Below are 16,086 nucleotides of genomic sequence, written 5' to 3'. Positions count from 1 at the left end.
TTCAGCCGTGGGTGCAAGGAGCCACTGGTCCATGGCTTTGCCCTCACCGGGGGTCCTGGTTTTTACTCTTTGTGGGTCCATGTGCAGAGCAAGTCCAGCCCGTGAGCTTGGGCAGCTGCCAACGGAGAGAAACACCACCAAGTTTAGCGATACGACTATTTGTGTTGCAAGCAAGCCAAGAAATCCCCAGCCAATGGACCAAAGGCCCTTCCCCACCTCCCCACCCCACCGGAGAGCTGAGCATCACCCTCCAGCTCTGGAGCAAAGCTGGGAGCCCTCCCAGCATGGCCCCATGGGGGAACCGGCCCGTTTGTTACCACCGAAGGCTGAATCATGGTATTGCAGCCACTCTTTCAACATACAGAAGGGATTTGGCAACCCCATGGGCTATTAATAGAGACATGCTGTTTTCCCCATGCCATGCTGGATGAGTGCGGTAGAGCAAAGCAAATTCTAAGGGAGGCAAAGTGCTGAGTTTACCTAAGGAGAGGTCGGGCAAGTGGGGAAAAAAAAACCTGCCAGAGAGCAGGAATTGGAGCGGCGCCCTCTCCCCCCTTATCGCCTCCCGTCCCCACGCCGGCTCTGCTGAGCCAAAAGGGAACAATGAACAATGGAGCCAGCGACGTGGCGCCGGGGGACGTGCCACCTCTGCTCCCCTCCCAGCCCTGCGGAACCCCAGGGGCTCCTGCTTCCCAGGGAGGAAAGACATGGTGGAGGGATTGCCGTGGGATGGTCCACTGGGGTTGCTGTTCTTCTGGCCTGGTCTCCCCTTGCTTTGACTTCACCCACTGGGTGTGAGTGTCACCCTGACCGGCCAGTGGCATGAGCAGCGAGGTCCCTGCATGGACACCTGCATCACCTGGCTTGGGGATGGAGCGGGATGCCTTAGACATGGGGTAGTCCTAGAAGGAGATGCTGGAGTTGGAGCACCTCTGTTGGGAAGGGAAAATAGAGAAGGCGTTCAGGGAGGAGCTGGTTTGTACTGCTCATCCCAGCTCCATCCTGATCCCTGGCTCCAGGAGGATGGAGCCAGTGGTGCCCTTAAGACCCGGCCCCTGCCCATGCGGAGCATGGGAGAGAAGGGATGGAGGCCCCACCACAGGCAGCCTGCAAGCTACCATGGGCAGCATGGGGTTGGGTGCAGCAGGTACCTGCCCTGAGCCCGCACCAGGAGCTCAGCTGTATTTTTAGCAATGGAAGCGCCAGGCGCAACGAGGAAACCCATCCTGCCCAGTCACCACCCTTTATCTCACATCCCAGCTCCATCCTGCCCCTGCACCCTCCCTTCCCCAGCACAGCGCCTCTGCCACCTCCAGCCGTGCCAATACGACACCGACTGCTTCCCGTCCCACCCCTGGACCAACGTCTGCCTGTCTGTCTGTCTGTCTCCAGATTTCCCCCCCAGGTCTTGGCAGGAGGACCCGCTGGCAATGACGGACCACCCCAGGCACTGCTGAGCCAGGGGACCCTTCTCCCATCCCCTCGGGCAATGCCAAGGGCACGGGGATCGCAACCCCAGGATGGTTTGCATCACCCTTGTAAAACTGGACACCCCCAAGGTTGGACTGAGGTCTGGCCGTCCGCCTGCCCCAGGCGATTGAAGAAAGCCTCGGCAGGAGACCAGCCTCACCCAGCAACTCTGGGCCAACAGCCCCGGCTCCGTCACTGCCGGCAGGGCCCCGTGGCAGGGGAGGGTGCCCCGCAGCAGGGATCGTGGCCAAGTCGGGCTGGAGAGGAACGTGCCCTGCTGAGTGACGGCAAAGAAAGCATCTCTGCCAGGCTGAACTGCCAGATAGGATGGAGTGACTGGTCCCTGCCACCTCCCAGCCCTGCCAGACCCCCCGTCCCTGCGCGACACCAGGCACCGATGAGCCCAAGAGACACGAGCCAGCCCACCAGGTCTATGTCCTGCTTCACATCCTGGCAGCACTGCCAGGAATCGCTGGCGTGGCAGCTGCCTGCGCACAGGCTTATGTGTCCTTCCCGTGCCCCCGCTCCTGCCTCGCAGCATCTCCCTCCTGGGGGCAATGTCCTCTCCAGCCTCCTCCCTGCCACAGCCTTCTCTTCCGCCGTCCTGCAGCCCTATGGCAGAGCCAGACGACAGCCTGGCCACGGAGCAAGGCTCACCAGGAAGGGCTGTGGCCATCAGCGGTCCAGGATGGGTTGAGAACAGCCCATTTGGAAAATTCACCTTCCACCGCAAGGACTTGTCTTTCACCGTCCTCGTTTTGCTCAAAAGGCTGAAAAGCTGGGAGAAACGCCGTGATTGCTCCCCATGTCCCATGGTTTGGAGAGCACCCAGCAGAGACGTCGGTGGGAGCGGGTGGGAGCTTGCCGGCACCCAATGCCTGAGGACGGCAGCCAGCATGAGAACCTCCGTCCCGCAGCCGGGTCTCTGGGGCTCTCATGCTGTTCAATGCACCACCCCTTGGCCCAGCCACGCAGCGGGCACTTCCATAACCCTTCTTCTAAAAGCTCTTTAAACATGGAAAACGCAACACGCACCCTTAATGTTCCCTCTGCCCTGCAGCGAGCACTGCTGCTGCAAGCCTTCCTCCCTCCTAACTGATGATGATGGCTCTGCAGAACTCATCGAGGATGGCAAAAAAATCAATCAGACCACAGCGCATGGAGAATTTCCTGTTGTTTTGGACAATAATTTAAGTTGTTTTGCTCTCCAGGATGAGCCCATAATCCTTTTTTCTTTTTTTCTTTTTTTTTTGTGTATCATCATTTTATCTTCTGATCAACCACTGATATTTTAACACCTCCCAAGGTGCACAAAGTACATGCAAACGTCTACCTTTGGCGTGGCGCTGAAATAAAGTACCATCAGAGTGGTCTGAAGCCGTAAATAGACAATACCATATCTGTCAGGAAATCTATCAGTTTTTCAGCTCGGTGTGCGCCTCACTAGCTTCATCTAGAGAGCCAGATCTGTGGTTTACCCAAACAGACATGTCTTTTAGCGTTAATTTTTGAAAAAGGAGCTGATAGCATCAGCGTTCATTGTGATCTTGCCTCACTTGCCTCACTCGCGCTCAGTACGTGCCGAGACACAGAGAGGTGGTGGATACACATGCGGCCCCCCCCGCGATCGCGGGCTGCCTTCCACGTCTTTGCCGAGCGGTGCGTGCAGGACGGCATGCCGCTCCTCAAGCCCGGTGGGATGCTCTCCATCCCTCGCGGCTGCCCCCCAGGTCTAGAGCTCACCTTCCTCCGACTTGCTTCTCGTTCGAGGCCGTAAACACCCACTGAATATTTCTTTTCACACTGGTCTGTCCCCAGAGCCGTAGCTATTAAAAAGAACCTAGTGCAGGAACGGTTCCTTCAGCGAATGAGCGCGCTGTGGGATGCACAATCAAACTGTCCCCAACACCCCTTTACATTTTGTCCCTCCCATAAATATCCTGGCACATATACGCCTTGATAGATTTTCCTAAATGCCTGCTTGTGCTATGCAATGACAAAGACACTTTGTATTTTTTAAAAAAACCCAACAAACTCAAAGCCAGGCCCGTGCACCCTGATGTGGTCCAGGACCCCGACCAACACCCACGCCCACAGTCAGCAGCTCCGGCAAACGTTGCTGCAGACCCAGCTGGATGCTAGCAGCGGTGGGAGATGGACGAGCACGTCCCTCACCCGTGTCACCGCAGGTACCTGTGCCGCCAGCTGCAGGGACCCTCCTGGCACCCCCAACCCCAGCCCGGAGGCTCGGGCTGATGGATCCCCTTGATGTGGGGGCTGAAGCCTGTAGAGTTGGGACTCCCCAGCCACTGTCCCTGGAGCACACAGTCCCTCAGCCACCAGCACCCCCCCCAGGACCCCAGCAGATAGCTGTTCCCGACCCCCCATCGCTTTGGTGGCAATGCTCCAGCATCGATTAAACAGCGCTCCGGGACAGGCAGCAATTTTTGCAGCCATAAGCGAGATGTGGCACTGACCCCTAGTGACAAGCTCCCACCCCAATGCTGCGCAAGAGAAGGGCTGCGATCGAAAAGGGACGCGCGGCCAAGAAGAGCGGGGATGTGGGAACGCTCCTCGCCTTGCACAAACCCTGCGGAAGGAAGGGATCCTCCTGCTGCGGGGCTCGGCAGGCTGGGGCAGCATTCCCGTAGGGATAGATCCCAGCCCTGCCGCCCCAGGACACCAGCCCCTCCGCTCACCGCGCTGTGCCCAAGACAGATGCAGATTTATTGTACCGGAGAAGGATTTTATTTAAGACATCAACGACAAGTCCAAATATCGCACTTCACCTGCACCAAGCGGGAGAGCGATGCTGTAACCGCAGCAGTGACGTCATTAGGGACAGGACGGGAAACGACCGACGTACAGCTCGTAGAGCCCGGCAGCGTAACGACCTTATACAGCAGAGGAATGCCGGGAACTCACGGAGGATCTGTTCGCACCCTGACCTACTCCTTCCCTTGGGAATACTCAGCTGCATGGCAGGCTCCGATCTGCACGCTACAGTTTATTTCTTTAAATACATACATTTTGGCTCTAAGCCTGTCCTTAAGTCCAAAAATGGGCTGTTTCAATTAAGGGCTTCAAGGAGAGCCCAGGACTAATGGTTTATTTCTGGGCATTTCAAAATACTCCCAACCATGTGGGCTGCTTGCAGGATGAGAAATACAGGCTTTACAATGCTCTCAGCAGCTCCTTACCATCAATTTTTCCCCTTCCCAGTAACTTCTGAGCCATAAGGAGGAGGATCCGACCCTCCCGGCGCATCTCAGCGGTGCTGCGGAAGGGAGCAGATGTTTATTGAAGGGAAGATCGTCGTGGCATGGGTGGGATTAGACGAAGCTCCCTCCCAAACACACGGCTCTCCCCAGCCCACATCCCACGCTGTCCTGCAGGCTCAGGTCCTCCAGCAAGGAACGACAGAGCTTTTGCTGTCCCCGGGAGATGGGCAGAGGCTGGAAAGCCACTTCCCCAGGTCCTGCGTCTCCCCATCCAGATATGGATGTGAAGCAGCTCCATCCCACCTCGGCAGGGTCTGTCCCCAGCGCTGCCAGCCTTGCCCTTCATCTCCCTCTCCTCGTTTCCAAAATCTTTCTGCAGACCTCACTCCCCACATTGTTCCCAGCTCAGGAGGCACCAGCAAAAAAAAGAATCGAGGCTGCAAATAACCTCCTGGGCTTGTAACCAAGAAAATGCCAACACTGAGCAAAGCCATCTTCCAACCTGCCCGCCCTTGGGATTTGCTGGCAAATTTTTGTCTCAGCTATTCGTGGCTGTTGCGATGACCTGAGCTCCGGCCTTCGTAATAAAACTGCTTTAACCAGATACTTCTGTTACCCCCGAGGATGAATGTGCTCACGAGTTCGGTTCACGTGTACACACAAGCTGGTGCCAGTTTAAGCAGCCCTGGAGCGGGTGGCACGCTTGCCCCCCCAGCTCCACGTGGTCACAGTGCAGATGCAGTCGCTTTTTGAGAGCGGGGCTTGCCGACACACATCAGCAGAGCCGCTACCGCAACTGGTGGGGAAAGAAATGTGCTTTTTATCCTGGAATCACTCACCCCTTCCTGCTTGGCAGCAATTGAGGTGCCTATGTGAGACATATAGAAACTATAGAGCAGGGTTGTGCTGATTCGACTTTTCCAGCGTAGTTCGTTGTGCGGGCGAGCCTCCGGCGCGTGGTGAGCACACCCCGTCTCGACCCCAGCTATGGGGTGGGCTGAGCTCCCCCGCAGCATCCTCCCTGCAGATCTGCTGTGAAATGTCAGCCCAACAGCAGCCGGGGGCGGGGGGCACGGTGCGGGGTGTACGGACACGTTTCTGGCATCGGAAACCACAGCGGAACGACCAGCACGCTACAGCAGGGAACTCACGCTGAGACTTCGGGGCTGGTTTGTCCCTTCGCCATTAATTTAGAGCTGAAAGCACTCCTCCCTTTGGTGCAAAGGCTCACGGAGGGGCGGGAAAGTGAGAAGGTTTTTCTGGGCGCTGTTCCACATCTGTCATTGCACCGGGCAGGGGGATGTCCAGCTCTCAGAGCTCGCTGTGTCTCTTGCCCTGCTTCTCCCTCGCTGCCAGCCTCGGGGCTGTGCCCCGCAGGTCCCTCCCAGGGGACCCGACTTTCTCTGCCTTGGTCTCCAGGGACGGCTCCTCCCGGACAGCAGTGTCCCCTCCAGGGCTTTCGGGTGGGCACCGCTCCGGTACGTCCCCACGGCGGTGGGAGGTGTGGGGGGGGAGCTCGGGCACGGCGGTCTCCATCATCTGGAGGAAGTCGTAAGCAGGGAGAGGAGGTTTCCAGTCTTCCTCAGACAAGGTGCCTGAGAAGCAAAGACAGTCCCGTGTTAATGAGCTGAGAGGTGGGCAGCCCCGCTCCACACAGTTCCCTTTCATAACTCCCTTTCAAAGGAATTACGGCTTTTTTTTTTTTTCTCTGCTGGTGAAAGCAAAATTAAAGATCATTTCTCAAAGATCACCCTCTTTCCTCCAAAACTAATTACACCAGCCAAATTAAACCAGCCAAGCGTGCGTTCATATTTACCGGAGCTGGCCAAGGCCGTGGGGTCCCCTCTGTCCTCAGACAGCCCCACCGCACAGGTCACGCTCGGTGTCTGTCCACCGGTGGGTGGATGTTTCATCGTTCAGGCCCCAGATCGCTGCGTTAATGACTGCGCGTTACTGACACGTCGTTAGGAGTGAGGGGAGACTGCTGTCTACGTGGGGAGGAAGCAGTCCCATTACATGAGGATGCTCTTTAATTTATGCTTCTAAGAGTGACCACACGGTTCGTAGCACTTAAAAGCCTGAGGATGGAGGCTGTGACGGCTGGCACAGCCCTTGGCCATGCAGTGAGCTCCTCAGCCATCAGCTCACCCCTCTGACACCCCTAAAAGTGAAGGTCCCTACCTAGAGAACTACACGGTGGTGTAGGTGCCTTTAGGTGGCAATGGAAAGAGGTGGGGGGGGATGGCTGGCTCACCGGGTTCTCCCAGCGATTACTGGGACAGAAATGGTGTCTTCAGCTCCGGAGAAAGCCTATACATCCTACCTCACCAGGCTGACGCCAGCTTTTGGAAACACTCGCTTTGGAAAAGCTCATTTTAAAATTCACAGGGATCAAGTGGAGTCAATCCCATCGCCTTTCCGGAGCGCGGAGCAGGCTGGCAGCCGGCAGTTCCCAAGATCCCTGCATCACCTATGGCTACACATAACACGTGAGAAAGGCACATCTGCGCTGCCTTCCTCCAAAGCCTCAGCGGGCTGATCAAAGCAGGAGGGACACAGTGAAAAGCTCCATGGTACAAGCCAACCCTTTATGTCCCAAAGACCACAGCAAAGCACCAGCTTCCTTATCCTTTCCTGTCCAAAAAAAATGCTGGAAGGCACCTAAAGAGCAGCTATTTCTTACGCTGACAGCTGGGAGCCAGGAGATGTTTTTATTAGCAAGCTGTGTTTCAGAAGGTCTGGTCGCAGCAACCGGAGAGCACAGCCAGGTTTGGGGATGATCACGGGGAAAAGATGTCGATTCAGAACTATTCACGCTTGGCTCTGAACATTAAACAGTCCCAAAGCAAACTCGTGAGTGCGGGTATTCTCTTCTGCCCGGACTATTTGTACTTCTCCGGCTCAAACTAGCATAGCTAGTTTTTCCATCATTAAATTCCAGGGCAGACAATTTATTGCACGTAGCATCTTCTCATAAATAGACCGGAGCTAACAGCGTGCGCTTAGGAACGTTACAAACGTGTGTCCACTTACTGCTGGGAATCTCTAGTCCTGCTTTTAGCTTCTCCAGCCAAGACAAGATGTTCATTTCAGCGATGGCCTGTTCTGATGGGAACTTGAATACCTGACCTCCGGCATGAAGGTTCACCCAGACAAGAACAGGCAGCGAAGGCGTGGTGGCAAAGTACGTCTTCAAGACCCCGCGTCCCACCGGAGTCTTCTTCCTGTTGGGAAGAGGAGATTCTACTTGCTCACCAGCGGTTTGGCAGCACAACAGGATGGAGAGGCGAACAAGCACCAAAGCCCTTGGGCCACATCCAGCAAAGCACACGGTTTTGCCTGTGGGACAGCTGTAGAAGCTCACCGCGTTATTTATACGCTCAATGCCTTAAGCAAGCTTTTGGGGTCCGATGGAGAGGGAGCCAACAGCAGATTAGATGTGTGAAGAAATCCTCGAGCAGGAGGAGCTGGGGCAAACTCTGCAGGAGGGTGTGAAATGTTCTCCACCCTAAGTTTTTAAGAAGAGGTGAGAGAGGAGGGGGACAGATCCCGCAGCCCCCCCCCCCCGTGGTTAGTCCCTGTTTGGGGGAGCTACCAGCTCCCTCCAGCTCAGCTGCTGCCGTCGCCCCGTGGCTGCAGCAAGTCTGCAGGGGGTGGAAAGGCAGGAGCTGATGCAGAGGGCTGTGCTCGGGCGGTCCAGCCCCTGGGCAGCTGCCGGGTGCTTCCCCACAGCCCGAGGAGCCGGGAGTGCAACATCCCCAAGCGGCATAGAGCAAGGGAAAAGAGGACATTGAGATGGAGGGACAGGCGGGCCATGAAGATGCTGAGCGCTTCCAGCGCTGTTTCCAGGCTGAGAGTGATGCTCGAGGGCTGAGCTGGCTCTCGCCCTGGGAATGAAGTCCTCTTTCTAGGACTATGCTACGTTTTCCGAGCCAACGGCCACATTCTGCTCTCTTTTGTGGCACTGCGCTTCTGCTCTGACAAAGGACAGCTCGCTCTTTCTCAGAGCAAAGGCAGATGTGTAGGTGGGGAAGTTCCACGGGCTCTCGTGTCTTGTGCATTACTGGCAAACGAATCGCCTTCTCTTTGAAAACATGTGCATTCCCCACTAGCTCAACTTCAGCCCACGCTGCGAGGCGCTTCCCAGACTTCAAAGCGAGTTATGATTAAGACGGTGAGGTGTCTCTGGGCTTGGGCAAAACAAACAGAGGCTAAAAATTGAAAACGTAACTAGGGAGGGGAGGATTAAAAAAAAAATCCCCTCTCCTACAACTTTCTATTTCTTGCTCCTGGATTCATTTTGTTGCTTGAATATTTTAAGTTTGTCTTATGGGGCTTCTTCTGGCCATCCCTTCTTCTGAAAACTTTCTTTCCCCCCAGTCGACAACCAGTAACTGCCCTGTTGTGCATCCCTCTAATTTCCGATGGAAAAATCAGACCCTCCAGGAGGGCAAATTTACTTTTTTCTACCACATGCGACAAAAATGCAAACAACACCAGAGCGAGGGTCAAACTACTACGTGATATCTTCGAGAACATTTTACTCTACTGAAAATTATTTCTGCAATCAATTAAACATTTACTAATTTTACTTTGTCGTGCAATTTTGCAGCTGCCCAGAACACATACTGAATCATTGCTAAATGATTTGACCTCCCAACTCAGGATGACTTCAGACTGAAGAATCACATTACCAGCTAGATAGTGTTTCCTTTTTTTTTTCCCCCTGAAATGCTAAGAGTGAGCTAACGGAAAGAAGAAAAGAGGTTTTTTTACACTTACAAGTTCAACCAGCAAGCCACAAACGCTTGCCAGGGTCTTCCTTTTGCCAGCTTCAGCATTTCCTCGCTTTCCATTTGACCGATGACACCATCGCTGAACAAGATGAGGAAGGGCTTTCTGAGTTCCAAGTAGCGGGGCAGATTTTGCACGGTGATTTCTGGCTGCAAGACATCAAAACAAGAAGTTGGGGTTTACGGGGAGGAGAGAACAGGACAAAATTAGACTTTCTGTCCTTACGCCAGGGGTGCAGGGGCTAAGCGAGGCTGTAGGGTCCACGCTGGACGCAAGCAGCTCGAAAACAAGCGTGGGTGCTGGGATAGCGGTGCGCGTTGGAGATGTCTACGCCCAACCCTGCCCATCGCAAGCCAAGCCTGCCTGAGCAGGCAGAAGCAAGGCCAGCTCAGCCCAGCCCCGCGTCTTGTGGCCACAACCAGTCTCCGAAGGCATCTGCAAGAGGCAGGGAGCAGACCCAAGGCACCACAGCAGCGGGTCTGTGACCGGCACAAGCCAGGCCATCGACTCTCAGGGTCTCCTCCCACGAGGCCACTCAGCGAACAACAAATTTCTGTCCAGACTGTCTGGCCCAAGCCATAAAATCTAAAACCAAATGTAATTCAGCATGATAGAAATTAAGAGCAAACATACTTACTTTGCACAGTTCCATGCTGTAATCAGCGCTTCTGCAAATGAGTGCAATGGAAAAAGGACACTTTTTTTTTTTAACTTACAAAAACTTCCAGCAATTCGTATCTGATCATCTGCACCATGTCCTGCGCACTCTGTTTGGACAAAGTGATGCCTTCCACGCTCTGACCTCCGCTCCTGGCAAGGAGGAGGGCTGGGGGAGACACTGCGTATTTACGGGATCTGAAAAAAGAGGGATGGTAACTAGAACTGGCCGGGGGATTTGCCACAAACTAAATCTGCTGCACGCGGAGCTGGCATCCTCGTAGTGAAAAGTGGGGACAGGGACGTAGGGGAGGGAAAGAAAGGCTGCTGTTAGAGGCATGGAATAAAAGGGTCCTGAGCTGCCTCCCCTGCACATCATGTCCCCCCCCCTCTCCAGTCCCTGCACCGTCCTGATTCGAGCCAACGGGGAGAGACGGGGCTGACGTGTTCCATCATCCCCTTCTCAAACAAGAACCTACCCAGCTCGCACCACGCGCTAAATACACTCGCGCACACACAAACAGCACTTTCTTCTGCAAAAAGACAGCAGCAGCTAAATAACAGGGAAAACCCAAACCACCACCACCTAAACTATTTGCTGCCACTTCGTTTTCATCTTCACACCTAGGTTAGGTGGTGCAAATACCCACCCAGAGCTTCACTCTGCCTCCCAAGCCAAGGCAAACGGAAGGTCTTAGACTCCATCCGAGGGACACCAACCTACAGGAACTAGGCTCCAGGAGATCTGACTTTTGGCTTGGTGAACACGGGCAATTTTGCTGAAGTTCAGCCCCACGTTAGAGCAACACGCACAGGCTGCACACGTATACGCTTGGTGGAGAAGCCAGCTCATCCTCTGTTCCCCAATGTTCTTCTCGTAAGAGGGTTCAAGGGTATTTAAAGAAAAGCTGAGAAAGTGGAAAGAGCAAAAAATAGGAGAAGTCTGAGCAATGAAAGGGCAGAGGGTACACCAAGACGGGAGAGCAATTTTCTGGAAGTTTGAGGAACTTGAGTCCTGAAGGCTCCAGATGTCAGTGCCCAGAGGAAGGGTGCGACGGGGGGAAGTCAGCTGTCTCTACAGGCTTTTCTGGGGGCATCTGTAGTTTATTTTTAAAAGGCTGCTGGTAATTTTTCAGAGGCTGTGACACCAGAATTGCTGGGGAAGTGAGTGAGGTGTAAGGAGATTTTGGGCCGGGGAGGTGGGGATGTGGAAAGCCTTTGATTTCCTTTTCAAAAGTAATCTGGTCCATCTCTTTTTTTTTTCTCCATCGGAGAAAACACGACACAAACTCAGCCTACTGCAAAGGCAGCTCGTAGAAAAGTCATGTTACAACCAATTGCACTTTCCTCCGTGGTTTGCCCAGGCCAGTTCAGTTTGGACGCTTATTTTAGCCATTCTGAACGGGATGGAGATTTGGTCAAATTTGGTTTAAAAATCTCGGTGTTTGGTGTTTTAGGTCATCAATGGCGAAGCAAGTGGAGGTAACTGCAGATAACACATTTCCATGATGTTCAGCTCATACGTAGGTCTTTCACTTCCCCCATCACAGCACTTATCTGTCTGGAAATAATACACCCACTGCAAATTTCTCAGGGGCACCCAAGATCTGCAGTGATGTCTTGATAAAGAGCAGCAGTAATGACTGACTGCGAACTTTGCCGAGGCCTTCACATGTTGTGAATCCATTGCTAACCTGTTCTTGGATTTATCCGAGCCATTTCAGTTTCATTTTACAGTATCTTCTGCTTTTTTGATTTCTCTTTGTAAATCCAGCCCTGAGCTAAGCTTTCCCCTTTCTGTCTGGACTCCCAAGCTCCGGTACTCAAAGAAGTTGAGTCTCACACCTCTGGTCATGGCTCGGAGTCCTTTGATCTATTAGGAAGGTCTTTAACTCTCATCTTTGTCATTTTTCAAACTGATCTGTATTTGCCATCAATTAAGAACGGTAAAACCCTAGAAAATTTTTAAATTCAGGGATTTTTGAACTTCTCGAACTTCCACAGTTCTTAAAGAGACTCTCTGGCTCAATCAGTTCTCAGAGGAGGTAGGGACTCTTGCTCCCCAGGTCTAAACAGATCAACTTGTCAGCAGCCTTTGATAAGGATATATTTCTTATGTACTGCCAGAAAACCAACCAATTCCCCATCTAATAGCTAGAGCCTGCCCTGAAATCACTTCTCATCTTACTGGTACCAAGTGGTTGTATTGTTGCTTACGACAGCTTTCTATTTATGCAGCAGGGGCATTCGATGGGTAATATGAGACTTGCATTTAAATCAAAAACATCTGCGAACAAATACTTGGCAGGAATCTACGACATCTAAGTATTTGAGAAATAAATAACGACTTCATTCAAAGCATTTCTTAATGCTTTTTTTTTGGTTTGTTTTTCATTAGTTACCAACTGAGCAGGTGCTTGCTGAGCAAACAGTTTTGCTAACAACACTCTTTGTGTATTTTGTATACCTTCTTCTCCCTGACCTGGGAGCCACAAACATTTCCTCCTTGAGCCTTCAGCAGAAGAATAGCTTTTCTTTGCTTAAGAAGGGAAGTGAGCCCGGCTCTTGCATAAGGAATTCCTGTAAGTGTTTACTTTCTACTTACAGTTGAGAAGATGACCATCTACAGTAGCTTCACCCACAAATCACAGCCAAAATCCAAACTTGGCAGAAGGAATATGTATATAAACTGTATTAAACTGTTCCAAGTAAACAGGAGCACGCTGCAGACCGTGGCTGGAGCAGGAGGGTGGAGGTGTGTTCTCGTTGCTGAGAGAACACAGGCGTTTTCTATTCGTATCTTGTTTTGTAAGATCTCCCTGCCCTCCTTCGGGTTTTTCTTCCCTTCTATCAGCTGGGCTGAGATCCTCAGGGGAGAAAAGACTTTTAGGTCGGGGCAGGGGGTCGGGTTTTGCACCCTGATGATGCTGGTTGTGATTTCTGTACCTGCCATCGCCCACTGGTCCCCCACCCCAGCACTGAACAAGCCTGGCACTGCCTCGCTTCTAAGACCCAACCACGGCTGGTGCTTTAAGCACAGTTTGGTTATAACAGAGATGTACTACCAAGATATTTACATTTTTATTCTCCGTGCATACCACAAAAATGCCCATGTCTCATCAGACGCGCTAGAGATGCATTGCATCGCTAGAGACTAATGAAAATAATTCCCCGTTGCATTACTGGCTGTTAACCCACACCTGGAAAACAAGCCAAGGACCTTCTGGGATCTTTAACTCTGCCTTGATAGCTAGTTCCTGATGGAAATGAGACGCCAGGACAAGCTGAAGGTTCCCCTTGGATCTAGCTGCATTTACAGGCCCTGAAGCATCTCTCACAGCCTAATCCAAAGCACTTTGCCCCTTCTGGGGTGAGTCTTGATGACACAGTTAGGTGCATGGACTGATACATGCTCAGATCCCATTAGCTCCAGTTTGGCTCAAAGTTAGGGCTGCGATTATCCTCTTATTCAATCAAGAACTGACCAAGGAAGCCTTGACATCGCCTTTACCATATTTGCAGGAGGAAGGCTGCTATATTCTTGTGGGACTCTTCCTCCAGAAAGAGGGTGCACCTCCCCAAAGCTGCCTGGAAATGGGGATAATGGCTTGCTCTCACCAAGGGGAGGGAAACAGGAGGGCACATCTTTCAAGAAAAAAAATCCATGGTAAGATTAACTGGTGAAATGATAGAGGTAGGTTCTTCCCCATCCTTGGCAGATGCAAACATCTCACAGCCAGATGCAAGCGCCCACCGGGAAGCTGGATGAGACCAAAGGGATTTAACGCCTTTCACAGTGCTGCAGGAAGGCCATCTGCTCCACGCCAAGGCAGCTCCACGGAAACACAGCATTTATTTCGGGGCTTTCAAACCATTTTCCAGCACTCAGACACCATCCCCACTCCACTGCTAGCCAAGAAAGCCTGCAAGTAGTCACAAACCACCTCCATTTTGGCTGCTCTTGGCAACTGGGGGCAACCATCGGAGTAAGACTGACATTTACGCCCCTGGCTTTGCAGCAATCCCCTTACGGTCCCCTTCCCCATTCCCGCCTCAGCAGGCACTTTCACAGCATCAGGGCAGGGAAGAGGAGACAAGAAGGTGAAGGGACCGCAGAAAGAGGAAGACCAGTAACAATTCGTCACTTCTTCCTGATGGAAAGAGAAGGGCAGAACTGTTTTGCCTTCCTCACACACTGATCCTAGCTAGAGGGTATCATTTTTCCAGCCTGTTTTTTCCTCCATAAAAGTTTGGTCCTGTTTGTATGAGGAACCCAAGAGATGCATGGGGACTGGCAGGGCTGGAGGACTGAAAATACCCAGGGTGAACTTGAACAGCAGGAAGGGAGATGGCCGTTCATTTCAACGGGGCTAGATGAGTTGACCATGGACATGTTGCAAATCAGTGGCAGAGCCAGGGCTACACCTCCCTTTGGCTGAGTCCTGACCAATCTCTCTACAGGACTAAGTCACTCGTAGCTGTTTGGGGCTGCTGCTAAATGCTCAGTAGGGCCAGCGATTCTTGCTCTAGGCATTGGCTTTTATTAAATTCAGATCGGCTTGAATTCTCCCCAAAGAAAAAGAGAAACAACTTACAAAGCCAAGGCATCATCTTCAAAATACATCCCCATGGTTACGTGGCCACTTAAGATGTTTCCTGCCTCTTTGAAAGCTTCCCTGGCTGTAAAAAAAAAAAAAAAGAAAAAAAAAAAAAGACAAAGATACAAAAACAAACAATAAGAGAAGTGTCAGCTTCCTCCTGGAAACCAAATTGCTGTCTGCATACATAACAGCCTCCCACAGCAAACTGTCAGTTGGGAACAAAACAACGATTAGAGGCTCATGAGAAATGGTTGCATCTCATGGCCGCAGGCTATGGGAGGAGGAGTTGGCAGCGGCAGCAAGGATCAGAAGGGAAGTTCCTATTATGAGAACAGTATACGCTCTTTAGCCACCAGCACTGAGTTTCCAGGATCTACAAGACAGAAGCACTGATGGAAAATGAAATGTCTTTAAGGACTTACAGTCCATAAGTGTTCTTAGAAACAGGAGTCCAATTATAAATCTAAATAGAAATCTTATAAATACCAGTGACCTTTAGGAAATGACTGATGATGACTTAACTGGAGTAGTGCTAAGAGCCCAGCAGATAAACCAACCTCTCCCCCAAGTGTCTTTTGGTTTTATCCAGTTCCTCCGAGTAGGCAGTGTCTGTTACAGGCCTCCAGCTAGGGCAGGGAGGATCTACAAAGCTAAATGCCTTGTAGACACAGCGTGCTCCACCACTCTGTGCAGCTGCAAAGAGAGGGCAGCACCTCCACTGTCACAGCTCAGCATAAACCCATGTGTGAGGTCAGGTAGAGGACGGGGAGGAATGGACCAGGTTGGGGTTCTCTTGATCCATTGCATCACAGCTACAGGCTGGGCGGGGAGTGGATGGAGAGCAGCCCTGAGGAGAAGGACTTGGGGGCGTTGGTTGATGAGAAGCTCAACATGACCCAGCAATGTGCACTGGCAGCCCAGAAAGCCAACCGTGTCCTGGGCTGCGTGTCCAGCAGCGTGACCAGCAGGTCGAGGGAGGGGATTCTGCCCCTCTGCTCCGCTCTGGGGAGACCCCCCTGCAGCACTGCGTCCAGCTCGGGGGTCCCCAGGACAAGAAGGACATGGAGCTGTTGGAGTGAGTCCAGAGGAGGCCATGGAGACGATCCAAGGGCTGGAGCACCTCTGCTATGGAGACAGGCTGAGAGAGTTGGGCTGGTTCAGCCTGGAGAAGAGAAGCCTCCGGGGAGACCTTAGAGCCCCTTCCAGTCCCTGAAGGGGCCTCCAGGAAAGCTGGAGAGGGGCTGGTGACAAGGGCAGGGAGTGACAGGCCAAGGGGAATGGCCTGAAGCTGAAGGAGGGGAGATGGAGATGAGATGTGAGGCAGAAATCCTTCCCTGTGAGGG

At 52.6% G+C, this 16,086-nt stretch overlaps 1 protein-coding gene across 5 annotated transcripts in view; it reads right to left on the bottom strand.

Annotated features, from left to right (window-relative positions):
* Positions 1-4,195: 4,195 nt before the first annotated feature.
* TXNDC16 (thioredoxin domain containing 16) overlaps positions 4,196-16,086 on the bottom strand; it is a 41,795-nt gene continuing 29,904 nt past the window's right edge. For 3 of the 5 annotated variants that reach the window (XM_054827678.1, XM_054827679.1, XM_054827676.1), the window contains 5 exons: positions 14,738-14,822; positions 10,202-10,340; positions 9,474-9,634; positions 7,725-7,915; positions 4,196-6,286 (listed from right to left, as the gene is read on the bottom strand). In XM_054827678.1, the coding sequence (XP_054683653.1) occupies positions 6,003-6,286; positions 7,725-7,915; positions 9,474-9,634; positions 10,202-10,340; positions 14,738-14,822 (860 nt within the window). In that variant the 3' untranslated portion in view covers positions 4,196-6,002. Of the gene's footprint in view, positions 6,287-6,507; positions 6,623-7,724; positions 7,916-9,473; positions 9,635-10,201; positions 10,341-14,737; positions 14,823-16,086 lie in introns of all 5 variants that reach the window. The other 2 variants (XM_054827680.1, XM_054827681.1) reach the window with 2 other exon arrangements.

Source organism: Grus americana, chromosome 5 (assembly GCF_028858705.1).
Source record: "Grus americana isolate bGruAme1 chromosome 5, bGruAme1.mat, whole genome shotgun sequence".
Classification (NCBI taxonomy): Eukaryota; Metazoa; Chordata; class Aves; order Gruiformes; family Gruidae; genus Grus; species Grus americana.
This window is presented reverse-complemented; position numbering and strand designations above follow the sequence as displayed.